The following is a 26,156-nucleotide window of genomic DNA, read 5'->3' on the forward strand; positions in this document are numbered from 1 at the left end:
CCCTCGCCCCAGACCACCCAGACACCCTCCCCTGTGCCCAGCAGGCAGCAAAGCTCGCTTTCCAGAGGCTTTTGGAAGCAGGAACATGAGCCCTTCAGAGGAGCTGGGTCAGCACCTGGGAAGCTGTGGTTCCCTCCCACCGTGGCCAGCCAGTCTGCACGGCTCTGGGCTCTGGCATGTCAGTGAGCCACAGGCCCAGAGCGTGTCCTCAGGAAACACGAGGGGAACACAGGCTGAAGGAGGGGAAGGGCGGGGGGCCCGGAGAGCCCATGGCCGTTTAGCCTCTCATACTGGAGTCACTTGAAATTAAGTGTTTCTAGTTCAGTCAATACATTTTCTCCATTGTGTAGCACGAGATTAGCACAGAAGACAACTTTCAGCACCGGGAAAATCCCAGCTTCAAGTGAGTGAAGTGAGGCCTGGGGGACAGACGGGGGTGGCCGCAGTACCCCAGGGCACTGACACCAGATTTTTCCTCACAGCTCCTCCCGCTGAGCTAAGAGGACATCTGCTCCTGGCCCCTGACACATTGGCCTCTGGAAGGTGCGTGTGCCCAGTAGGAGCGGCCTGACCAGCAGTCTGGCCCTGCGAGGGCTGGGGTGCACGAGCCCTCCTCCCTGCACCCCACAAGCCGGTTACGGGTGGGGAGAACACCCCTCTCTGTTTCTCGCCTTCTCTGCAGCTACCCTCCCCTCACTCGGCTCCACCAGCAGGTGGGCTGACCCAGTGCGGCCCATCCTGGCGGCCCAGGGGTTGGCTTGGGAAGGTCCCATGGGCATGGCCCCGGGACCCTCTGTGCACTTGACAGGGTAGCCAGCGAGGAGGTGCAGGGACAGACAGGAGGCCCACAGTGCAGCCGGGCTGGTGCAGCCGGGCTGGTGGCCCCTGACCCACCTGAGCCCCTGCCACGGATGGTCATGCCTGTGTTCCTCCCCCACTTTGGTTTCTTCTTGAAGTGGTTGTTGTTGAGTCCGTGTGCAGACAAGGGCAGCGGGAGGTCCCCGCCCCCTCCCCTGCTCCCTCAGCTCCCATCTGGCAGCTCGGCCTTGCGTTTGGTGCCCTGCTGCCTCCTTTGTCCTCTTCCTCCTGCTGCCCCCTGTTGGCATGGGCTGATCCATCAAGGAGCTAACATTTACTGAGCCCGGGTCACACAGCGGAGCGCCACCCAGCCGTCCCTCCTCCAGCGGCTCTCGAGGCAGTGCGCGGAAGGCCCTGCTGCAGGAGGAGGGTGGGCTGGGCCTGGAGCCGGTTCCATAGCTTGCTAGGGCCGATGAAGGGGCTTCCATGTTTGCAGAGAGCTATGTAGGTGGTGTTGGACACACTGTGTGTCCAGTGAGCGTTTAAGGAGGGAGACGAGTCACCAGATCCTCAGGGGGGCTCTGACGGCGTCAGGAAGCCAGAGGGAGGCTGGGCATCTGCTCGGGGTCTCGTTTCTGTTTGTGCTGCTCCGGCTTAGCTGATCCCAGGCCAGTAAATGTATCCCACTGTTTCCTTAACAGAGTGGAGTCCATGGAAGTTGACCTCACTCCTTCCCCGATGAGAAAGGTGAGTACGTCATGCCTTGTGCCACTGTCCCCCACATAGTTAGCGCTTAACAGTTTTTCTCAGCACTACTAAGCAGAACTGTTCAGGTAACCGCAGACCAGTCATACACCGTATCTGAGTGTGGCTAGGCCACGCCTGAGTCTGTCGGGGCCATTTCAGCAGCCTGCTCCCATTCCACGAGGGGCCATGGCCGCCACAGGAGGGAGACAGGACAGTGGGCCTGCTGGCGTGGGAGTTCGGCAGCCTCCACCTGGGTCAAACCAGGGTCAATCCAATCAGCTCCAGTGGAGGGGGTACAGAGATGGTATGGGCCCTGGGGGTGGGGCAGCAGCCTGCAGGAAGCAGGACCAGAGGAAGTGGGAAGTGTGGCCCTGCACTGCCCAGCCCAGCAGGGCACCAGCTCTCACTCCCTGGGCAGTTCAGAAAAGGGGTGGGAGCAGTGTGTGCCTCCTGGGAGGGGCGGGGACAGCTCCTGCCTGGAGCACAGGGCAGGGTCGCTGGTCCACAAGTGCTCCTTGGTGCCTGCGATGCGTGTGTCTTGCACGTTGCCTTGAGAGGCGACGCACGGAGTTGCCCTCTTGCTCCTGTGCGTGTAGGCTGTCTTCCTGGTGGCCACTGTGTGCAGGCTGGTCTCTGAGAATGACGCTTGGTGGGGGGGAGCGGGGGCTGGACTCCAGGGGAAGGAGGGCATGCAGAGCCACAGAGAGCAGGATGAGATCACCCCTGGGCTGTGGCGTGAGCCTGCGCCTCCCTTCGTGTCCAGCTCACCGCCCCAGGCTGCCCATCCCTCCAAGCAGCGGGCTGTGGGCGCACCTCCTCCCTGCACTGGGCACCCTTGGGCCCAGCCTCCACCCCCCATCTGCTGGCCTTTGCTTCCCAGAGGCTGGACCCCGGCCTCAGCCCTGCACAGCCTGGTCCATGACTGAAGGCTGGCACATAGTTGACTCGCACGTCACCTGGTGCCACCAGGAGACTCTGTGGACGAGGGGCCAGAATCCTGTGAGCTGTTCGGAAGCCCCAACGTGAGGCTCTAGGGCAGATGTCAGCAAATGTCTGCTGGGGGCCGGGTGGGCCGTGGACCTACCTCTGTGTCAGCTCCCCACTTCTGGCAAGAAGGAAGCAAGTGTGCAGCCGTGTCCCAGGAGAGCTTCATTAATAAAAACTCTTTCAGCAGAAGCTGGCTGTGGGCTGTGGTCAGCCGGCCTGTTCCAGAGCAGGATGCAAGTCTTCAAGGGAAATTTATCCGCTGTTTGCCTCCTGAACGTCCTGTCCGCATGGAGTGGGCACCTGTAGGGGCGACCTAGGCTAGAGCTTCCTCAGGCTCCTAAATGGGGCTGGCTGAGAGCTGCCTCCTAGGACCCCATGCTAAGGTTCCAGGAGGCCACCCCAACAGCACGGGTCTGCAGCAGGTGATGGGGTGGAGGGCGTCACTGCCTGCTCTTGAGAGGAATGAGAAGGGAGCTCCAGCTCCTGCCGTGGGGCTGCCCAGAGCAGGTGTTGTCTGGGTGGGGAACCTACCCCAGGGGATTTCTCAGAGGTGAGTGGCACCACAGGGGCATCGTTGGTGTGGGTGGGCTGCTGGGCAGCAGGGCAGAGCACCGCAGCACCTGCCTCGTGAGCCCTTGTGAGAGCGGCCTGGGGCCTGTGCCTCCTGGTCGCCCCAGGAGTGCAACCTGGCTGGTTTTCCAGGACCCCTCCCCCCCACTGCCCTGTGCTGACCCTGGGACCCCCAGAGAGGAGGCAGAGATGCAGAGCCTGCTGCCTACCCCCAGGCCTGCCACCCGCAAACAAAGACGGAAACACTGGTGTGCGTGGGCAAGGACGCAGGCCTCCAGGTCAATGAGCACAGGGCTCTGTGATGCCCAAGGGGCGGCGTTGACGAAGCCCACGGTTCTCACAGTAAAACAGGGACCTTCGTATATGAAGGGAGTACATACTTTGTTCAGCTCACTAATTTACAAGGGAAGCCATTAAATGTGTGTGCTGGTCTAATGAGGATCCACAGAGCGAGCGGCGGAAACAAACGTGTGGGTGCCTCAGAGCCCAGGGCAGCAGACACTCCGGGACAAGGAGACCAGCCCGTGGCCCAGGCAACCTAGAAGGGAGTTCCACACACCCACTCTTTCTGCCTGTCCCAGAATCACCCATGCTTTCCTGACATCGGGGATTCGGATCTTTGCAGCACCTTCATTCTGTGGCCGGAAAAGCTCTCCACGGAGCGCACATGACTGGGAGGCGCAGTGCAGCTGCATTTGGTTGCATCCCCAGAGCCGGCCCGGCCTGTGCTCTAGGTACATGGGGCCTGGGGGCCTGGCAGGGGACAAAGGCAGCTGTGCCGTCTGGGAACATCTAGGAGGCCGTGGGAAGAGGGTGTGAGTGCCGGCTGCACGTCACACATGCTGCTCCGAGTGGCCATCTGCCATGTGGGCCATTGCCTCTTGTTCCCCCGTGACCTCCTGCCACCATGTAGAGGCCTCCACTCTTGAAGCCATGCTCCCCAGAATGCTGCCAAAGCTGGGCCTCCCCCGAGGTGCCTTGGCCTCCTCGTGCTGCCACAGTGGCCCAGCTGCCTGGCAGAGCCCCACTCTGTGGGGTCAGAGTGGCCACTGAAGTCCTCAGTAAGCTGAGCGGAGCAGGCAGTGCCCCCAAGTCCTAGACAGTAGCTCTCAAATGTGCTCCAGAAAGCAGGTCCTGGCCAGGCCCAGCAAGGTGTTCACAGAGCCGTCACCCCATTCCCATAGGGCACCTGTGCCTTTCCCCAGGCCTGGCCTCTGTGTGGCCACCACCCAGGCACTCTGGGTCTGTAAATTCTTTTTGCTTCACCTGCTGGATTTTCCCTGAATGGAGGACCCAGGAGGTGGCTCAACCAAAACAAATCCTTTCCTGTTGGAAGCCAGTGTGAGAAGAGCTGTGATTCTAAGCTGACGAGCAGCTTCGCCCTCAGTGATGCAAGTGTTTCTGTTGAAGTTTCAAATACTGTCTCACTTGGTCAGAGTTGGCGTGAAGTGGACACACGTGGCAGTGATGGATAGAACGAGGCAGAGGCCAGGAAGGGACAACCCCTGTGGAAGGCCGTGAGGAGGCGTGCCAGCCGTGGCTGTGAGCTTGCACGTGGCCTGGGCTCCCTGAGTGAGTGCCATCCAGTCACCTGAAGCCGAGGGCCGCCAGGAGGACCAGAGTGAGGAGTGAGCACCCTGAGCAGGTGGAGGCCTTGCTGAGAGACACTCTGGATTTCAGAAGTTTTTCTGGGACAAGAGCGAAGCATCAGTGGGGCCTGAGCTGTCTGTAGAAGGTGCCTTGGACAGACCCACCACTGGGCTGGTGGGGTGGCTTCTCCATGGTGGATGGAGCAAAGGTCCATCAGGGTGGAGGGCACGGGAGCTGGAAGACGGGTCACCACGATCCCAGCAGGCAGGGATGGTGGCCAAGTCCAGAGACAGACCAGAGGGGCCCCGGTATGAGGGGCCCCTGCAGCAAGGCCAGGAGGGCCGAGGAAATGAGCTGGGCAGCCCGAAGCAGCGCTGGGCCCGGCTCCTGCAGGCTTTGTGTCCACCCCGCCCTCCAGGCTCCACCCACAGTGCCAGGCGGGTTCTGGCGCAGGGCCTCTAACACACAGGCTGCTCTCTCTGCGCTCAGTGGGGGCACGACAGGGCACAGCTCTGGGCAGAGCTGGTCACACCTGCTCCCTGCCAGCAGTGCACCGTGCCCCACTGTCTGTGTCTGCATCTCAGGGTGACAATTATTCACCCAAAATGGGGATTTACTCAGGGTTTTAGAGTTTCTACGGTCAGCCAAGAACTTCATTTACTCTGTCTTTCTTTGAGATTCTTAAAAGCACTTAGTGCTGCTCTTCATGCCCACGCTGCTGTGCCCCTGGTGGGACAGTGGGTGCCCTGTGCTCGCAGGGGGCAGATGGAAGCTGGCAGGTGGACGGAGACTGAGGAGCCGTGTTCTCAGGGGGAGGTCTTGCTCTCCTAATGGCAGCTTTGGCCTGATCACTGTTTTCCTTTTTATGTGCTTAGCCTGAGATCGCAGCTGGCCCGACAAGAATCTCCCTGATTAGTCCTCCTCAAGATGGGCGCATGGGTAAGTGAAGGCCCCTGTCACCACACCCCAGGCCCCTTGTTGAATACATTCCCCTAGGGGGAAGTTTCATCACCTCCATCAGAGCCCATCCAGGTGAGCACGTCCTTCCCAGCGCCCATCTGGGCGGCCTCACACCCCCAGGGCGCAGCTCCTGGGCTCGTTCTGGGACGCCTTTGTGAGCATCATGGACCAGTCAGGAGAAAAACACTCTCGTAACTCCTCTTGGTTTGCTTCCTGGCAGTTGGAGTCACTGGCCAGTTTCTGGAGCCCATGCCCCTCCACTGACACCCCACTGCCCCAGAGCACAAGGCCCCTGGCCCCCTCTGCCTGCATGTCCTGGTCGCCAGCCCCAGCCAGCCCTGGGGCCTGAGTCTGGGCCGCCTGGAGGGGCTCACACTGCAGTGCTTGCTCGCCCGTCGCCACCTACATCCCTCCTCCGTCTTGCCTCATTGTTCTTACTGAAGCTGACATTCTAAGAATTGCCTCAGAGAAGGCCAGGGATGCCCATTTTCTGAGTGGCGCTTGTCTAGAGCCTGCTGGCGCCTCTGTGCACCTGAGCGAGGGAGGTGCCCCTGCAGCCTTAGGAGATGTCGCTTCACCCACTTTGGGGTGTCTGCCCACCAGGAGGTGCCTCACTGTGGGGTCTGCGTGCATCCTGCCCCCTCCCTCCCTTTCCTCTGGGGACCCCTTCTCTCACACCCTGGGCCTGCTGTGCTGTCAGCAGGCAGACCCTGGATGCGGCTCGCTGTGCCACTGCCTTGCTGAAACTCCGCCGCGTGCCCCCACATTTCACTCATTGTAGCTGGCATATCACATGGGGGCAGCACCCTGTCACCACCCGGTGCCATTTCCTTGGTGTTTGAGTGGCATCTCCTGGCTGCCGGGGCTTGTTGTGTGCTGGCCTTAGTTGGTGGCGTTGGGGGACTGACGTCCCATGCACCTGGGCAGGGCCAGGCAAACTGCCCTCACGTGTCCTGGTCCTGCCCATGGCTCAGCCCTCACTGTTCCCAAGTGGTTTATCCTATAGGATGAGGGGTGGAGCCCAGCAGCATGAGACCGCAGTTCCAGGCACCCCTGTGCCTACCTTCTCCACACTGGCGGTGCCCTCACCGTCCTGCCTGAACACATCTCCGGCCCAGGAGGCCCTTCCCACCTCCTCCTCTTGCCCAGCCTTACCAACCAGGGAACGTGGGTTTCGCTCCGATGCTTTGTGCTCCTGCACACGTCTCTGGAGGGTCCAGGGGCCTCCTGATGGTTTCCAAGTGTGTCGTGAGGCATGGTCAGGTACAGAAGGGCTGCGGAGGGTGTCCTGCTCCCACACGTCTGTCTGTGAGGACCCCCCCGCCAACCCCACAGAGAAAGGGCCTTACCTCTGTGATGCTAGGCATGCTGACTGTCTTCATGGGGGTCGTCTCTTGGGTTTTCTGGTGAATTGTCTGTTTTTCCCTTTCTCCTGTGTATGTCTGAAATCCTCAGTATGAAGGACATTGACTTTACCATATTTGCTTTTTAATTTTGTATTTGAGTTTTTAAATTTTAGACGATTAACATTTTTATGTTCTCAAGTCTGTTGCTATAATCTTTTTTATATAGGTTTTTATACTTAGATGGATTTTTCTATACCCAAATCATTTTCTTCTAGATCTTAATGTTTACCTTTTTCTAAATTCTTCAGAGTACTTTGAGATACACTGTAAGATGGCTGTACTACTTGGTATCCTCATCATTTACTCTGAGACTATTTCAAACACAGAGAAATGGTAAGAACAGTGCAAAACTCCCATCCCCCTCTCATGAGACTCCTCAACAGTTGGATTTTTGTCAGGTTTGCCCCCTCTCTGTAGCATTGTCTTATCTCTGAGCTACTGAGAGCGTGTTACACGGCACCCCACTTGCTGCAGGGTGCAAGGGGCCTCCTGCAGAAGCACCCACCGCCTGCAGCAGGTCAGCATCAGCAGCGCCGGCATGCTGGCAGTCACGGTGGGGCCTCCCTCCTTCTCTGACCCACAGCCCCCTACATCTAGTTGTGCGCCCCTTCAGTCTCCTCCAGGCAGGAACTGCCCCTCATACTTGCCCTGCCTTTTCTGTCCTCAACAGTTCTAAAAAACACAGACCTTGAATTCTAAAATGCAACCCACAACCTGGGTCATTTGGTGTCTCCTCATGAGGCCAGACCACTCTCCCCTGGCAGGAATAACCCAGAAATGCTGCCACTCCTCTCAGCATGTCACGTCAGGGCACCCGGGGTCGGCCTGTATCACCCCAGCTGGTTCACCCGGTGTCTGTCCATCCCTCAGGCTCGCACCACGACCCTGTTCCCCACCGGCCCCAGCCGATGCACACAGCCCTGCTCTGGCGGCCACCACATGGCGACCTCATGTTCACACGCCCTTCTGCACAGAGCAGTTAGCATCCTGCTGTGAGAGAGAGCCCCTTTAACCCAGTTTATATCTTCATTTATAGCAGAATAGATCCATGGATTCCTGTTTCATTCAATGCTTTGTATTCTCTGCTCAAATCCTCCCAGTTACAATCATATGCAATGTCATAAAATGTCAACCAAGACTCACTTAAATAAGCCAGGCGGAGAAAGACAAATGCCAAATGATTTCCCTCATTTGTGGAGTATAACCATGAAGCAAAACTGAAGGAACAAAATAGCAGCAGACTCACAGACTCCAAGAGTGAACTAGTGGTTACCAAAGGGGAGGGGTGGGGGAAGGCGGGTGGGGAGGGAGGGAGAAGGGGACTGAGGGGTACTATGTTTAGTACACATGGTGTGGGGCATCACGGGGAGGACAGTGTATCACAGAGAAGGGACATAGTGGATCTCTGGCATCTTACTACACTGATGGACAGTGACTGCATTGGGGTACGGGGGGGACTTGATAATGTGGGTGAATGTAGTAACCACATTGTTTTTTCATGTGAAACCTTCATAAGAGTGTATATCAATCATACCTGAATAAAAAATTAAAAATAAATAAGTAAATAAAATGTCAACCAAGAAACCCATATACAGTAGAATTCTCCTTTTAAAATGATGACAAAATAAACATACGTAGTAACAAAAACAATTAATCGCTAATAGGCCAGCCCCCCAAGAAGTGCTGATGGAGGCATTCAGGCTGAGCGACACTGAAGTGTATACCTGCCACACCGAGGGGTAGGAAGAGCCTCAGAGGTGGTGAGCTTGCAGGAGAGTATAAACCACTGTATTCTTGTTCTCCATCCCTCTTACTTAAGGAAACATAAGACTGTTGAAGCAACTGTAACACTATTGTTGGGGATACAATATCAGTGGATGTAATGTGTATGACAATAGTCTCAGAGGAGGGGAGAAAAGAACTAGGTTGGGGCAGAGGTGCTACATAGTAATTAGACTTGTTCAGTTTAAAGTGACCACAACAGACATAGCTCCAAGAATAGTTTAAAAATGAATATTACATTACAAAACATTTGTTTAACACAAAAGGTAACAAAGGGAGAAAAAGAAAAAGACGAAATGTAGACAGAAAAATTACAAAATGGCAGGTGTAAATCAGATCATACCGATACTTGCATTAAACATGAGTGGACTAAACATGCCAGTCATAAGACAGAGACTAAGAGCAAAATACAACCACATACTGCCTACATGACATGCTTTAAATCCAACGTCACAAGTAAGTTCAGAGCAGCAGGGTGGAATGGTACCATGCAGACAGTGATAGACGAGAGCTAGAGTCATGATGTGAGCATCAGAACAGACTTCAGGACAAAGGGTGTTTCTAGAGACGAGGAGGAGGAACATCTCACAATGATAAAGAGTCGCTACATCAGAAAGACAGTGTTTTACAATATACATACGTGTAACATCAGCAGGTACACAAAGGGAAAGCTGACTAAATGGGAAGAAGAAACAGACTTTATTTTTAGAGGGCTCAGTAGTCCTCTCTGAGAGCTTGACAGAACAAGACAAGGAGCGTGTAAAGGGGAATAGGGACAGAAGAGATGGGCATGTAGGAGACACCAGCAAAATGGCACACAGATCTGCCCATGGTTCTGACATTGACTGTGACAGCATTAAATGCTCCAATAAAAAACATCATTACACTGGTACAAAAGAAGGATCCAATGTGATGCTGCCTATAAGAGATGCACTTCAGATTCAAAGATACAAAGAGGTTGAAAGAAAAACTATAAAAGGATAAAGAGCCAATATATAGCTGGAGTGGCTATTTTCGGATCAGACAAAGTAGGCTTTAAGATAAATATTACTAGAGACAAAGATGGGCATTTCATGACAATAAAAGTGTCAAATACTCCACTTTCAATAACTGATAGAACAACTAGACAGATAGTAAAAGACAGGAGTCTTGAACACTATTAACCCAAATGACTCACAACTATAAACCCACCCAACAACAGCAGAGAACACGCTCTTCGAGTGCAAATGGAACATTCACCACAATAGACCATATGCCAGGATGTAAAGCAAGTCTCAGTACATTTCTAAAGGATTGTAATCATACATTATTATTTCTGGACCACAATGAAACTAAACTGGAAATCTACAGAAGAAAAATCTGAGAATAAAACAAGTATTTGGAAATTGACACAATTGTAACTAACGGATCAAAGAAAAAATCAACATCAGGAAATACTGTGAGCTGCATGAAAGAAAATACAACATCAAAATTTATAGGATATAGATAATGCAATGTTTAAAGGGAAATGTGTAGCTTTATTTTCCTTTTTTTCTCTTTTCTTAAATTTTTGTATTAATATACAATTACATGAGCAACACTGTGGTTACTAGATTCCCCCCATTATCAAGTCCCCCCCACATACCCCATTACAGTCACTGTCCATCAGCGTAGTAAGATGCTATGGAGTCACTACTTGTCTTCTTTGTGTTGTACAGCCCTCCCCGTGCCCCCCCGCTACATTATCCGTGCTAATCATAATGCCCTTTTTCCCCTTATCCCTCCCTTCCCACCCATCCTCCCCAGTCCCTTTCCCTTTGGTAACTGTTAGTCCATTCTTGGGTTCTGTGATTCTGCTGCTGTTTTGTTCCTTCAGTTTTTTCTTTGTTCTTATACTCCACAGATGAGAGAAATCATTTGATACTTGTCTTTCTCTGCCTGGCTTATTTCACTGAGCATAATACCCTCTAGCTCCATCCATGTTGCTGCAAATGGTAGGATTTGTTTTCTTCTTACAGGTGAATAATATTCCATTGTGTATATGTACCACCTCTTCTTTATCCATTCATCTACTGATGGACACTTAGGTTGCTTCCATTTCTTGGCTATTGTAAATAGTGCTGCAATAAACATAGGGGTGCATGTCTTTTTCAATCTGAGAAGTTGTTTTCTTTGGGTAAATTCCTAGGAGTGGAATTCCTGGGTCAAATAGTATTTCTATTTTTAGTTATTTGAGGAACCTCCATACTGCTTTCCACAATGGTTGAACTAATTTACATTCCCACCAGCAGTATAGGAGGGTTCCCCTTTCTCCACATCCTGGCCAACATTTGTTGTTGTTTGTCTTTTGGATGGTGGCGATCCTTACTGGTGTGGGGTGATATCTAATTGTGGTTTTAACTTGCATTTCTCTGATGATTAGCCATGTGGAGCAACTTTTCATGTGCCTGTTGGCCATCTGAATTTCTTTGGAGAAGTGTCTGTTCAGCTCCTCTGCCCATTTTGTAATTGGATGATTATTTACTTTTTGTTTGTTGAGGTGTGTGAGTTCTTTATATATTTTGGATGTTAACCCCTTGTCAGATATGTCATTGATGAATATATTCTCCCATACTGTAGGATGCCTTTTAGTTCTACTGATGGTATCCTTTGCTGTACAGAAGCTTTTTTAGTTTGATATACTCCCACTTGTTCATTTTTGCTTTTGTTTCCCTTGCCTGGGGAGATATGTTCATGAAGAAGTTGTTCATGTTTATACTCAGGAGAATTTTGCCTATGTTTTCTTCTAAGAGTTTTATGGTTTCATGGCTTACATTCAGGACTTTGATCCATTTTGAGTTTACTATTATGTATGGAGTTAGACAGTGATCCAGTTTCATTCTCTTACATGTAGCTGTCCAGTTTTGCCAACACCAGCTGTTGAAGAGGCTGTCATTTCCCCCAGTGTATATCCATGGCTCCTTTATCGTATATTAATTGACCATATATGCTTGCATTAATATCTGGACTCTCTAGTCTGTTACATTGGTCTGTGGGTCTGTTCTTGTGCCAGTACCAAATTGTCTTGATTACTGTGGCTTTGTAGTAGAGCTTGAAGTCAGAGAGCATAATCCCCCCAGCTTTATTCTTCCTTCTCAGAATTGATTTGGCTATTCGGGGTCTTTTGTCATTCCAAATGAATTTTAGAACTATTTGCTCTAGTTCATTGAACAATGCTGTAGGTATTTTGATAGGGATTGCAGTGAATCTGTAGGTTGCTTTAGGCAGGATGGCCATTTTGACAATATTAATTCTTCCTACCCAAGAGCATGGGATGAATTTCCATTTGTTAGTGTCCTCTTTAATTTCTCTTAAGAGTGTCTTATAGTTTTCAGGGTATAGGTCTTTCACTTCCCTGGTTAGGTTTATTCCTAGGTATTTTATTCATTTTGATGCAATTGTGAGTAGAATTGTCTTCCTAATTTCTCTTTCTGCTGGTTCATCATTAGTGTATAGGAATGCCACAGATTTCTGTGTATTAATTTTCTATCCTGCAACTTTTCTGAATCAAGTTATTTGTTCTAGTAGTTTTGGAGTGGAGTCTTTAGGGTTTTTTATGTACAACATCATGTCATTTGTGAATAGTGACAGTTTGACTTCTTCCTTACCAATCTGGATGCATTTTATTTCTTTGTGTTGTCTGATTGCAATGGCTAGGACCTCCAGAACTATGTTGAATAAAAGCAGGGACAGTGGGCATCCTTGTCGTCTTCTCCATCTTAGAGGAAAAGCTTTCAGCTTCTCACTGTTAAGTATAATGTTGGCTGTGGGTTTCATATATGGCCTTTATTATGTTGAGGTACTTGTCCTCTATACCCATTTTGTTGAAAGTTTTTATCATGAATGGATGTTGAATTTTGTCAAGTGCTTTTTCTGCATCTATGGAGATGATCATGTGGTTTTTGTCCTCTTTGTTGATGCGGTGGATGATGCTGATGGATTTTTTAATGTTGTACCATCCTTGCATCCGTGGGATGAATCCCACTTGGTCATGGTGTATGATCCTCTTGATGTATTTTTGAATTTAGTTTGCTAATATTTTGTTGACTATTTTCACATCTATGTTCATCAGGGATATTGGTCCGTCAGTTTCTTTTTTTGTGTTGTCTTTTCCTGGTTTTGGTATTGGGGTGATGCTGGCTTCATAGAATGAGTTTGGAAGTATTCCCTCCTATTTTTTGGAAAACTTTAAGGAGAATGGGTATTATGTCTTCTCTAAATGTCTGATAAAATTCAGCAGTGAGTCCGTCTGACCCAGGAGTTTTGTTCCTGGGTAGTGTTTTGATTTCCAATTCAATTTCATTGCTGGTAATTCGTCTGTTTAGATTTTCTATTCTTCCTTGGTCAGTCTTAGAAGGTTGTATTTTTCTGGGAAGTTGTCCATTTCTTCTAGGTTTTCCAGTTTGTTAGCATATAGATTCTCATAGTATTCTCTAGTAACTCTTTGTATTTCAGTGGGGTCCGTTGTAATTTTTCCTTTCTCATTTCTGATTCTGTTTATGTGTGTAGATTCTCTTTTTCTCTAATAAGTCTGGCTAGGTGTTTATCTGTTTTGTTTATTTTCTCAAAGAACCAGCTCTTGGTTTCATTAATTTTTTCTATTGTTTTATTCTTCTCAATTTTATTTATTTATTATCTGGTCTTTATTAGGTCCCTCCTTCTGCTGACTTTGGGCCTCATGTGTCTTCTTTTTCCAGTTTCAATAATTGTGAATTTAGACTGTTCATTTGGGATTGTTCTTCCTTCTTTAAATACACATGGATTCTATATACTTTCCTCTTAGAACTGCCTTTGCTGGGTCCCACAGAAGTTGGGGCTTTGTGCTGTTGTATTCATTTATCTCCATATACTGCTCAATCTCTGTTTTAATTTGGTCATTGATCCATTGATTGTTTAGGAGCATGTTGTTAAGCCTCCATGTGTTTGTGAGCCTTTTTGTTTTCTCTGTACAATTAATTTCTAGTTTTCTACCTTTGTGTTTCTGAGAAGTTGGTTGGTAGAATTTCAATCTTTTTTAATTTACTGAGGCTCTTTTTGTGGCCTCGTATATGTGTTCTATTCTGGAAAATGTTTCATGTGCACTTGAGAAGAATGTGTATATCCTGCTGCTTTTGGGTGTAGAGTTTTGTAGATGTGTTAGGTCCATCTTTTCTAGTGTGTTGTTCAGTGCCTCTGTGTCCTTACTTATTTTCTGTATGGTTGATCTCTCCTTTTGAGTGAGTGGTGTGTTGAAGTCTCCTAAAATGAATGCATTGCATTGTATTTCCCCCTTTAATTCTGTTAGTATTTGTTTCACATATGTAGGTGCTCCTGTGTTGGGTGCATAGATATTTATAATGGTTATATCCTCTTGTTGGACTGACCCCTTTATCATTATGTAATGTCCTGCTTTGTTTCTTGTTACTTTCTTTGTTTTGAAGTCTATTTTGTCTGCTACAAGTACTCTAACACCTGCCTTTTTCTCCCTATTGTTTGCATGAAATATCTTTTTCTATCCCTTCACTTTTAGTCTGTGTATGTCTTCAGGTTTGAAGTGTGTCTCTTGTAGGCAGCATATAGATGGGTCTTGCTTTTTTATCCATTCTATTACTCTGTGTCTTTTGATTCATGCATTCAGTCCATTTACGTTTAGGGTGATTATTGAAAGGTATGTACTTATTGCCATTGCAGGTTTGGATTCATGGTGACCAAAGGTTCAAGGGTAGCTTCTTTACTATCTAATCATCTAACTTTAACTCAATTATTATGCTATTATAAACTCAGTCTGATGACTCTTTGTTTCTCTGCCTTCTTTTTCTTCCTCCTCCACTCTTTATATGTTAGGCATTTTATGCTGTATTCTTTTGTGTTTCCCTTGACTGATTCTGTGGATAGCTGATTTTATTTTACATTTAGTTAGTAGTAGGTTGGTCTACTTTCTTTGCCGTGGTTTTATTTTCTCTGGTGACATCTAGTAGCCTTAGGAGCACTTCCATCTAGAGCAGTCCCTTTAAAATACACTGTAGAGATAGTTTGTGGTAAATAAATTCCCTCAACTTTTGGCTTATCTGGGAATTGTTTAATCCCTCCTTCAAATTTAAATGATAATCTTGCTGGATACAGTATTCTTGGTTCAAGTCCCTTCTGTTTCATTGCATTCAATATATCATACCACTCCCTTCTGGCCTGTAAGCTTTCTGCTGAGAAATCTGATGATAGCCTGATGGTTTTCCTTTGTAGGTGATCTTTTTTCTCTCTCTGGTTGCTTTTAATACTCTGTCCCTGTCTTTGATCTTTGCCATCTGAATTATTATATGTCTCGGTTGTCCTCCTTGGGTCCCTTGTGTTGGGAGATCTGTGGATTTCATGGTCTGAGAGACTTACTCCTACTCCCTTCCCCAGATTGGGGAAATTTTCAGCAATTTTTATTTCTTCAAAGACACTTTCTATCCCTTTTTCTTTCTCTTCTTCTTCTGGTACCCCTATAATGCGACTATTGTTCCTTTTGGATTGGTCTCAGAGTTCTCTTAATATCCTTTCATTCCTAGAGATCCTTTTATGTCTCTCTGCCTCAGCTTCTCTGTATTCCTGTTCTCTGATTTCTGTTCCATTAACTGTCTCTTGCACCTCATCCAGTCTGACCTTAAATCCTTCCATTGTTTCATTTGTGTTATCTCCCTTCTGAATTCATCCCTTAGCTCTTGCTTATTTCCCTGTAGCTCCATCAGCATGCTTATTACTTTTATTTTGAGTTCTTTTTCAGGAATATTGGTGATTTCAGTCTCACCAGGCCCTCTCTCTGGTGTTTGAGGGATTTTAGACTGAACGAGGTTCTGCCTTTTCATGGCGATGGGAGTGGTCGCCGGCAAGTGGCGCTTATGTCAGCTGGGAGAACAAAGTCCTTTCCTGCTTCCTGGTTGCCTTGCCTGTCTCTGCTGTCTGTGCAGGTCAACCGCACACAGAGAGCAGCCTCTGGGTTAATGCTCTGAGTTGCCATGGGTAGGGTGACCTAGGGCACTGGCTGGGGTCACAGGCCAGTGGCGCGTGTCCCACTGTGAGAACAGAGCCCCTTCATGCTTCCCATATCCACTGTCTACACCAGTCCATTGCATGCAGGGAGCAACCGCTGGGTTAATCCCCCAATCTGCCATTGGTGGGGTGGCCCTCGGGATGGCCTAGGGCACTGGCGGAGGTCACAGGTGAGCAGCACATGGTCTGCCATGAGAACAAAGCCCCTTTGTGCCTCCCGGACTATGCGCCAGTCTCCACTGTCTGTGCTGGTCAACCACAAGCAGTCAAGCAGCCTCTGGGTCTGGGCCGGTTAGCCGCGCGCAGGGAGAAGCCTCTGTGCTATGCTGTGTGGTTGCTGTAGGCAGGGATGCTCCCCAGCTGGTCCACAGCAATGGCAGGTCAGCCAGTTTGCAGTGCTGGTGGCGGGGAAGGAATGACAGGTTGCTTATCGCCATGAGGGGCTTCAGAGCTGCATTGCCACCCAAGGTGTTAGGGTGCCTGAAGTTCCTTAAAGTTACCAGCCTGCTGGGCTGAGTGTGCCAGGACGACTTTATCCACCTGTTAAATCCTTGTCCCTTTAAGACTTTTAAAACACCTGCTTTTCTTTTGTCCCAGGGCAGCCAACTGTGGGAACCTGTTTGCAGTCTCAATCTTGGGCCTTGCTTTTCTGCTCCTCCAAAACCCAGTGCACCAGACAATGTGTGTCTGTGATTCCAGGGAAGACCACCAGGGCTGGTTATTTAGCAGTCCTGTGCTTCCACTCCCTCCCCACTCTGATTCCCTTCCTCCCGCTGGTGAGCTGGGGTTGGGGGAGTGCTCGGGTCCTGCCGGGGCACTGCTTTGTATCCTACCCTTTTCCATGAGATGTTGGGCTCTCACAGATGTAGCCTGGCTCATGTACTGTATCTTCCAGTCACTCTTTTAGGAATAGTTGTTCACTGTATTTTCAAAATATATATGTTTTTGGGAGGAGATTTCCATCACCCTACTCACTCTGCCATTTTGAGAATCCTCGACAGGGTGGTTTGGAAATCTGTAGCTTTAAATGCTTATGTTAGGAAAGACTAAAATCTGTTAAGTATCCATCTTAAGCGACAAAATAATAGAAATCTGTGAAATAGAGAATAGAGAAAGTCAATGGAATCTGAAGTTTGCCCTTCGAAAAGATTACCAAGATTGATAAACTTTTACCTAGACAGACCAAAAAAGAGAACATAAATTACCAGTATCACCAGGAAAAAGACGAGGATGCCCACTGTCACCATTATTATTTAACATAGTACAGGAAGTCCTAGCCACAGTAATAAGACAAGAAAAAGAAAAGGCACCCATATTGGTAAGGAAGAAGTAAAATTGTCACTAGTTGCAGATGGCATGACACTATATATAGAAAATCCTAAAGATGCCACCAAAAAACTGTCAGAACCAATAAATTAATTCTGTAAAGTTGCAGGATACAAAATTAATACACAGAAATCTATTGTACTCCTGTACATTAATAATAAGATAGCAAAGAGAAATTAGGAAAATTCCATTTATAATTGCTTCCAAAAAGTAAAGTTCCTAAGACTAGGTTTGAACAAAGAGATGTGAGAGACCTGTACTCTGAATATAAAACACTGATGAAAGAAATTAAAGATGATACAAAAAAATGGGAAGATATACTGTGCTCATGAATTGGAAGGATTAATACTGTTTAAAATGTCCATACTGCCCAAAGTAATCTACAGATTCAGTGCAATCCCAATCAAAATACCAATGGCATTTTTCATAAAACTCAAACGAGTAATCCTAAAATTACATGGAGCCACAAAAGACCCCGAATGGCCAAAGCAATCCTGATAAGGAAGAATAAAGCTGGGGGGATTATGCTCCCTTGACTTGAAGCTCTACCACAAAGCCACAACAATCAAAACAGGATGGTACTGGCACAATAACAGGCCCATAGACCAGTGGAATGGAATAAAGGGTCAGGTATAAACCTTTGGTCAATTAACATAGAGGGTATTATGGTCAATTAACATATGACAAGGCAAGAATATACAATGGGGAAAAGACTGTCTCTTCAAAAATGGTGTCAAGAAAACTGAGCAGGAACATTCGAAAGAATGAAACTGGCCCAGTCTCACCCCACACTCAAGAACAGACTCGGGATGGATTAAAGTCCCAAATACGAAATAGGAAACAATAGAACTCCTAGAAGAGAATATAGGCAGTAAAGTTGGACATCAGCATTACCAATATTTCTCTAGTTACATCTCCCCGGGCAAGGGAAACAAAAATAAAAACTAGTGGGACTACATCAAACTAAAAAGCTTTTGTACAGCAAAAGGCACCATCAAGAAAAAAAAAGCAGCCTACTGAATGGGAGAAGATGTTTGCAAGTAATGAATCTGATAAGGGGTTAATATTCAAAATATATAAAGAATTCACAAAACTCAACACCAAAATAAAAATCCTATAAAGAAATAGGCAAACCATTGTGGAAAGCAGTGTGGAGTTTCCTCAAAAAACTAAAAATAGAAATACCATTTGACCCAGAAATTCCACTCCTAGGAATGTACCCTAAGAAAACAACTTCTCAGATTCTAAAAGACATATGCACACCTATGTTTATCACAGCACTATGTACAATAGCCAAGATATGGAGGCAACCTAAGTGTCCATCTGTAGATGAATGGATAAAGAAGATGTACATATGCACAATGGAATACTCTTCAGCCATAAGAAAGAAACAAATCCTACCATTTGCAACAACATGGATGGAGCTAGAGGGTATTATGCTCAGTGAAATAAGCCAGGCGGAGAAAGACAAATACCAAATGATTTCACTCATCTGTGGAGTATAAGAACAAAGCAAAACTGAAGGAACAAAATAGCATCAGACTCACAGAACCCAAGAATGGACTAACAGTTACCAAAGGGAAAGGGACTGGGGAGGGTGGGTGGGAAGGGAGGGATAAAGGGGGAAAAGGGGCATTATGATTAGCATACATAATGTAGGGGGGCCATGGGGAAGGCAGTATATACAGAGAAGACAAGTAATGACTCTATAGCATCTTACTACGCTGATGCACAGTGACTATAATGGGGTATGTGGGGGGGACTTGATAATAGGGGGAGTCTAGTAACCATAGTGTTCAAGTAACTGTACATTAACGATACCAAAATAAAAATATAAAAAAACACAGAGAAAAGGGGAACCCTCCTGCTCTGCTGGTGGGATATAAATTGGTACAGCCACTATGGAAAACAGTCTGGGGTTTTCTCAAAACAGTAAAAGTAAAAATACCATGTAATCCAGTAATTCCACTTACGGAATTCTGAAGAAAATGAAAATAAATGCAAAAACAGATGTGCACCACTGTGATTATTGCCTTATTATTTACAATGGCCAAGATAGGAAAGTAACTTAAGTGTCCATCAACAGATGAAGAGGTGGTGCATATACATAACAAATTACTACTTATCCATAAAAAAGAATGGAATGTTGCCATTTGTGACAATGTGGATCAACCTAGAGGGTATCACTTTTAGATAAATAAGACAGAAAAAGACAAATATATCATTTAACTTAAATGTAGAACCTAAAAGAAAAAGAAACAGACTCAAAAACCAGATAACAGACTGCTAGCCACCAGAAGAGCAAGGCGGGTGCGTGGGAGAAGTAGGCGAGGGGGTCAAAGGTGCACAGACTTCTGATCATGAAATAAGTCATAAGGATGAGAAGTACAGCCTGGGAATCTAATCAATATCATAACAACTTTGTATGGTAACAGATGGTAACTAGACCTATCATGGTGAGCATTTTGTTTCATAAAAATATCAAATCACTGTCTTATACACCTGAAGCTAATGAAATATTGTATGTGAACTATATTTAAGTTAAAAAATTTTTTAAGTAAATCACCTGTTTCAGGAATGAAAGAAGCAACATCACTACACATCCCACAGATGTTAAAGGGACTAAAAGGGAATATTATACACAATTCTATGCCAGCAAAGTAGGTGACTTAATATGAAATTAAGTGCAGAATTCTTCTAGAATATGTGAGACAATAACATCTAGCAACACAAAAAGGATTATATACCATCACCAAACGGGGTTTATCCCAGGAATTAAAAATTATTTGACATCTGAAGATCCATAAACTATTGGCAGAATTCCGGATGTAAAAAGTTCTACAATCACTCCTGATAAAAAATTCTCAGGAAATGTGTCATAGAAGGGAACTCAACCAGAAAGAGGGCATCTACAGAAAACCCCCACCAACATCACAGTGCTGAACGACTGTTTCCCTTGTGGGGAGGGAGATGAGGTGCCCACAAGCACCACCGCCATCTGATGCTGTCGAGTCAGTGAGAACAAGGAGCCGGAGGCACGTACGTGGGAGGAAGACCTGTCAGTCTTTGTAGACAGTGTGCTCTTGTATGTAGAAACTTGTAAGAATCACACTAGAACTGTAAACAAGGTTGGTAAGGTTACAGGTTGCCAGATCCGTGTGCACACACCAGTTGTCATTCTGCAAACAGCAGACAGCCCAGAATCGAAGTTGCCCGTCAGCTGTATAGTCAGGCTTTCCTCTGGCCTGTCCATCATGCCCACTGGTGAGCGTGCTGTCCTTCCACAGACACCACACTGGCTTGACTACTGTTGCTTTGCAGTAAGACTTTGAAAGCAGTGTAAGCCCTGTAACTTTGTTCTTAATTTACCAAAATAATTTTGGATATTCTAGGTCCTTTGGACCTTAAGATCCATTTGTCAGGTTCTATCAGAAAAGGCTGCTAGAATTTTGGTAGGTGTTTTATTGACTCTCTGAGTGAGTTTGAGGAAGACTGCTATGTGGGTGTTAAGTCTTCCAACCCATGGACCTTCCCCTCTCTCCATCTGTCCGGTCTTTAATTTGTCTAAGGAAGCTTTTGTAGTTCTTAGGGTGCAGGTCTTATTCATTATTGATAAACTTATACCCAAATATTTAATTATTTTTTATACAGAATTTCCTTCATTTAATTTTCAGGCTGATTATAATTTACTTGATGTATCTTTTCCCAGCCTTCTATGTTCAACCTCTTTGTGTCCTTAAGTCTGAAGCATGCCTCCTGTGCAGTGTAAGGTTGATCATGTCTTTCTTCTTGCTTGACTCACTCTTATACTCTCTGCCTGTTGATTGGAGTGTTCATCTATTGATAGTTAATATAGTTCTTAACGTGTCTGGGTTCATGTCTGCCATGTTACTATTTGTTTTATATGTGACTTGGGGTCTTTTGTTTATCTGTATCTCCTTAAATGCCTTCTTTTGTATTAAAATTTTTAGTGTGTCAGTTTGCTATGCACTGAATCGTGTCCCCTCAGAATTTCTATATTGAAGTCCTGACCCCCAGCGTGACTATATTTGGAGACAGGACCTCTGGTGGGTCACAGAGGTGGGGCCCTAACCTGATAGGATCAGTGTCCTTGTAGGAAAGAGGCGCACCAGAGCTGGCGTGCTCTCTCCATCGTCTGCTCAGAGGCTGTGGGAGGACACAGCTAGAAGACAGCCCTCTGCAACCCAGAAAGGGGGGAGTCAGCCTGACCTTGGACCCCCAGCCTCTGGCCTGTAAGAAATAAACTGCCGCTGCTGAAGCCACCCCGTCTGTGGTACTTTGCTGTGGCCACCAAGCCGATGAGGACACATTCGGTCCCTCTGTTGGTGTTTTAGCAACGAGCTTTCTCTTTCCTTAGTGTCTGCCCTGGGGCCCCCAGCCTGCATCTTGAGGTGAATATTGGCTTATTCTGATGAAACAGCAGCACCACATCCCTGCACGTTGTATGTGCCATTTATACATAACTGTACATGTCACACGTGGTGTATATGACATCCATAGGCGCTAAAAGCCCAGGATTATGTACTGTTATTTATGTTAAGCAAACTCTTATTTCTTGAAGATCATACAAGGAACCAGTCCCTGCACGCGCGCGCGCGCACACACACACACACACACACACACACACACACACACACACACACACACACACACACAGCACGCTTGTCCTTCCATTCACATTGGCACCATCCCTGAACTGCTTATCCCTTCCTGGGGCCTGGCCACCGTCAGCTGCTGCTTCCTTTCAGCACGAAGTACCTTCCGTTGTAGGGAAGTTGGCGGCCAGTGGATTCTCTGGGCCGCGTGGCCTCTGTCTTCCTGTTGGAGGAGGAGCTCTTCCATGGCCCCGCACGGCCCCCCGCCCCTGCCCTCCGGCTCCCTGAGTCCCACTGCGTCTCTGTGTAGCGAGCTGCTTTTCCCTCACTGCCCCGAAGGCTCTGTGGCATGTGCTCAGGGGCTTTGGAGTGACTTGCAGTGGCGACGTGCGGGTCCTCTTTCCTCCTTGAAGGGCCCGGACTCCACCTCTGATACCCTGTGCCGGTGCCTCCCAGCCTCCAGCCAGCTCCCAAGCTGCTGCCCTCTCCCCCCAGGCTCTCGGGGTCTCCCTGCATACGCACGCATGCTTTCTGCAGCCTGGCTGGCGCTGTGCAGCCTCTCAGGCACTCTGGCCCCGAGTCTCCCAGCCTCTCCTGGCTTCTGCTCTGTGCAGCTGGGCTGCGGTGGCATGGGCACCCGTCCCTCCCACAGAATCCGCCCCCTGCAAGCACAGCCACCCCACCTGGCGCAGCACCTCCCCAGCTCCACACAGGCCATGCGGTGGCCAGGTGACATCGCCGTCTGCCCTGCTGACTCCCCAGCGTCATCGTCCATGCAGTGCGTCCAGCCCCACACGGGGTCCTGGGTCTTGATGCCGCGGTAGCTAGAAGCCCCTGCCCTACGAACGCTCATCGCATGCGTCAGTCCGCCGGAGCAGCAACCTGGGACGCGGGCCTCGCGCCTGACCGCTCAGTGTTTCTGGCCTGTTTCCCCACAGAGGCCACACAGAGCACATTGTCCCACCCAGAAAACATCCTTGTTTACCTAGCACCACAGAAGATTCATTTTTTCATGTTTACCAAGAGGGTAAAGAAACTTACCACCTTTAAATGTCAAAGTGTTTTAAATTTGAATTTTTCTAATGGAAACCTTTCTGAAGTGCCCTGGATAACATGGTTCTCCTGGACAGAAGTCACAGCCTTGACATGCAGGGGCCCTGTTGGCAGCACAGCACCCTCCTGGCACCTGTGGGGCCTCCCTCCGGCAGCGCTCTGCACCTCTTCCATGAGAGCAGACCTGCAGTGCCATGCGGTCCTTAGGACTGGACGTCTGCGGGCACGCAGGCCACCCATGTTCTCGGGGTCAGAGGGCCACGGTGCCCCCTGGCCCCCAGCGCTGCCCACACGACCCCCTGAGGCGTTGGCCTCCTGGGGCCTCACTCTCCTAATCTCTGTTGGTTACAGCTGTCTCCACAAATTGAGAAGCAAATAAGCAAGTATTTCAGGGGACGGCTGTGGTGCCAAGCACATAACTGCCGAGCAGGTCTCTGCCGTTACAGTTGTGTTTGAAACATACCCGGGATTTGGTTAATCAGAACAGGGAGGCTGCGAAGGAGACTGGCTCAGTCCAGAGACAGAGGGAGCAGGGGTTGGGGGACCCTCACAGGGAGGAGTGAGGAGGCAGTGGGAAGAGCCCGCCCGCCAGTTCTGGGGTTGGCCGCTCGGAGTCAGTCCAGTCCCTGGTGCCTGGTCTCAAGGAGGCAGGGCAATGTAAGGCCGGGGGGCGCCCAGAGTGTAGGCCCTGGGTGCGTTGGTTTTTATACCCAGCCCACTCACCCGCAAACCACATACCGGCTCCAGGAGCTGGCCAGCCCCAGGGAGAGCTCTGCCTCCCGGGTCAGCAAGGCCCCAGATGTCCAAACATTGAAGGCACAATAACCAGCCTGCTAGCACCATTTGCCTCCCTGTTCTTAGCTGCTGCACAGGGCCTCTTGGTGCCGCTGTAGACTCAGGAGTGCTCTGGTGCCCACACAGCCCAGGGCAGAGAGATGAGACCCCCCTCGGCCACCTGGCGCTGTGCAGCCTTGGGAAAGGCCCTATCCTCTCTGATCCAGGTTCTTAGCAGTGAAAGGAACACAGGGAGCCTAGCCTGAAGTCTGTCTCCCTTCTTTCCCTGCCTTTCTTCTGTTAAAATTCTCCAAAACTCAGATGCAAAGGAATTCAGGCATCAACCAGAGCAGTCTTTCCACATCTGCCCTCGGGTGACTGGAACATACCGGGGCCCATTTACATCTACACGAGAAGTCTCTCACCAACCCGGAAGATCTCAACAGACAAACCGGGCAGTGGCGGGCACGGATGCCCCTGTGTCGCCCACCGCTCCTGCCCCTGGCCCGAGCAGAGAGCCTCTGGGGGTCCTCTTCTCTCTCAGGCACCCCGAGGGGCGAAAGCCAAGGCTGGGGGGCAGGGAGCGCCTTGCGCCCACAAGGTGGGGCGGGGGGCCAGTTGGGACGCTCTGCATGTCGTCCGAGCTGCAAAGTGCCTGCGACTGAGAAGATCGAGTGGACAGCCGCCTGCCTGCCAGGAGAGCAGGGGGTGCGGGCACCCCCCACAGGTGGGGTGCGGGGCCCGGGTGTGGCCTCCCTCCCTGGCTCATGCTCACCTGTCCCCTGCAGGCGGCATCTCCCACCGTGGCCCTCAGCGCCCCAGCCTGACGCCTCATCTCGCCAGCGTGCCACCAGCACCCAGGTAGTGCCCCACGCAGCCGCCTAACCACTGGGAGGCCGGGGAGGCAGGTTCCAGTGACCTGACTCACTAGGAGCAATGCTCTTCACATTCTGCTGTCTTGCTGTTTAAACCCATTTTTATGTTTTGAGTGAGATTATACAGTAGATGCTCTGCATTTTGCTTTTTGAAGCTAAAACATAATTACACAGTTGTCCTGTTACAAAAAATCCTAAAGAGCCCCTTAGCATTCACATGGTATATTGTCACAGAGACAGCCCAGGAGAGCAGGTGCTTCTGTAAAAGGCAGGTACCAAATATTCTCAGATCTGCATCCATCATGCAGAGAAGTCCTAGAGTGCGTGAGTGGGCACGCTGCATCCCACCAAACTTTATCTCAAAAGCAGGTAGGGCTGGGTCAGCTCTGGGCTGCTGCTTTCCAGGCCCCCTCCCCTGCCTCCTCTGCAGGGCCCTGTCTGCAGCTCTAAGTCAACTGGGCTCCCTGAAAAGGGACCCTCCCCACCACCCAGTGAAAGCTCCTTCCTGGCTTCCCGCACCAATGCCTTCCCCACTGACCCAGGGCCTCCTCTGTGTGCCACCATGTGCCCCTCTGTTCACTCCATCCTCGTGCCTCTGAGGGTAACTCCTGACTTTGGTTGGCATCAGTGCAGAGGAGAGCCTGGTGGGAGGGGCTCACCCATGTCAACATAGCCCAGAGAAGCCTCTTCTCTGGCTGTAGCGGGTGACTTTGCTCCTCCTGGACACTTGAATGTGGTTTTTTGTCCACACATGGCCTTTAAAACTAAAAAACAGCTGAAGTTTGAGTGTTTACATTGCGAAGACATTGACAGTGTGTCTGTTGATTCAGCAGGGTCCCACCGCTGCAGATCCCGGGCAAGGGGCTGTCCCCAGCGCCAGCCCCCCTGGTTCCCGGCGGAGGGAGGAGAGGGGGCACGCCCAGCCTCGGAGGTGCCCAGACCACCAGCCAGCATCTCGGGGCTGCTGCAGAAGCAGCACTTAGGCAAGTACAGGCGGTGCAGAGCAGAGCTGGTCGAGGAGGAGCCGTCGGAGGTTCCAAACCCGCGACACCAAGCCTCGCTGTCACCGTTGTGGCCCTGAGCCTTCGGCCAGTGGTTCAGCACGGGGGCGGGGAGCTGAGCTGCGTCCTCAGCCTGGCTCTCCGTGCTTCCCGCAGGGTCCGCCGGCCTTGGGAGTCACACACGCAAGGCGAACGTGGTCCTGCCCCTCGACTCTGTTGACACCCGGGTCCAAGGCCAGCCCGTGAGCAGACATTAGCAGGCAGTGTGTCCTCTTCTTTCTTGATGGAATAATTAAGTAATGCAGTTGAATAAAGCTTTCTATCTGGGGAACATATGTGTGCAGTTTGAATCTCTGCCCCTAATACCTTAGACTGCCCTTAAAGTGCTGCTGCAAGCACAGGACACCCTCCTGCTGGCTCTGGCGAGATGAGTAGGCGGCAGATCAGGGCCCACACGGCCCGGCCAGCCCAGCCCTGCTGCCTCCACCGCAGCCATCCTGCCGCGGGATGCACATTCATACACACGCTGCGTGCTCGGGGATGCTCTGTGCCCAGACACAAACACTGTGCCGGCTGCTCCTGGCTGGCGGGGCTGAGGCTGGGGCTCCCTCCGTACCCCAGCAGTGGGGACCGCCAGGGCTTGAA

At 49.4% G+C, this 26,156-nt stretch overlaps 1 protein-coding gene across 10 annotated transcripts in view; it reads left to right on the plus strand.

The window, feature by feature from the left end:
* Positions 1-25,842, plus strand: part of RNF212 (ring finger protein 212) — a 36,476-nt gene extending 10,634 nt beyond the window's left edge. For 7 of the 10 annotated variants that reach the window (XM_036921473.2, XM_036921475.2, XM_036921478.2 and 4 more), the window contains 7 exons: positions 351-403; positions 483-543; positions 1,500-1,545; positions 5,568-5,631; positions 24,424-24,496; positions 25,341-25,493; positions 25,668-25,842. In XM_036921473.2, coding sequence (XP_036777368.2) covers positions 351-403; positions 483-543; positions 1,500-1,545; positions 5,568-5,631; positions 24,424-24,496; positions 25,341-25,493; positions 25,668-25,731 — 514 coding nt within the window. In that variant the 3' untranslated portion in view covers positions 25,732-25,842. The remainder of the gene's footprint in view (positions 1-350; positions 404-482; positions 544-1,499; positions 1,546-5,567; positions 5,632-24,423; positions 24,497-25,340; positions 25,494-25,667) is intronic. The other 3 variants (XM_036921476.2, XM_057502067.1, XM_036921474.2) reach the window with 2 other exon arrangements.
* Positions 25,843-26,156: the final 314 nt, after the last annotated feature.

The sequence above is a fragment of the Manis pentadactyla genome, chromosome 5, assembly GCF_030020395.1.
Source record: "Manis pentadactyla isolate mManPen7 chromosome 5, mManPen7.hap1, whole genome shotgun sequence".
NCBI classification, from domain to species: domain Eukaryota; kingdom Metazoa; phylum Chordata; class Mammalia; order Pholidota; family Manidae; genus Manis; species Manis pentadactyla.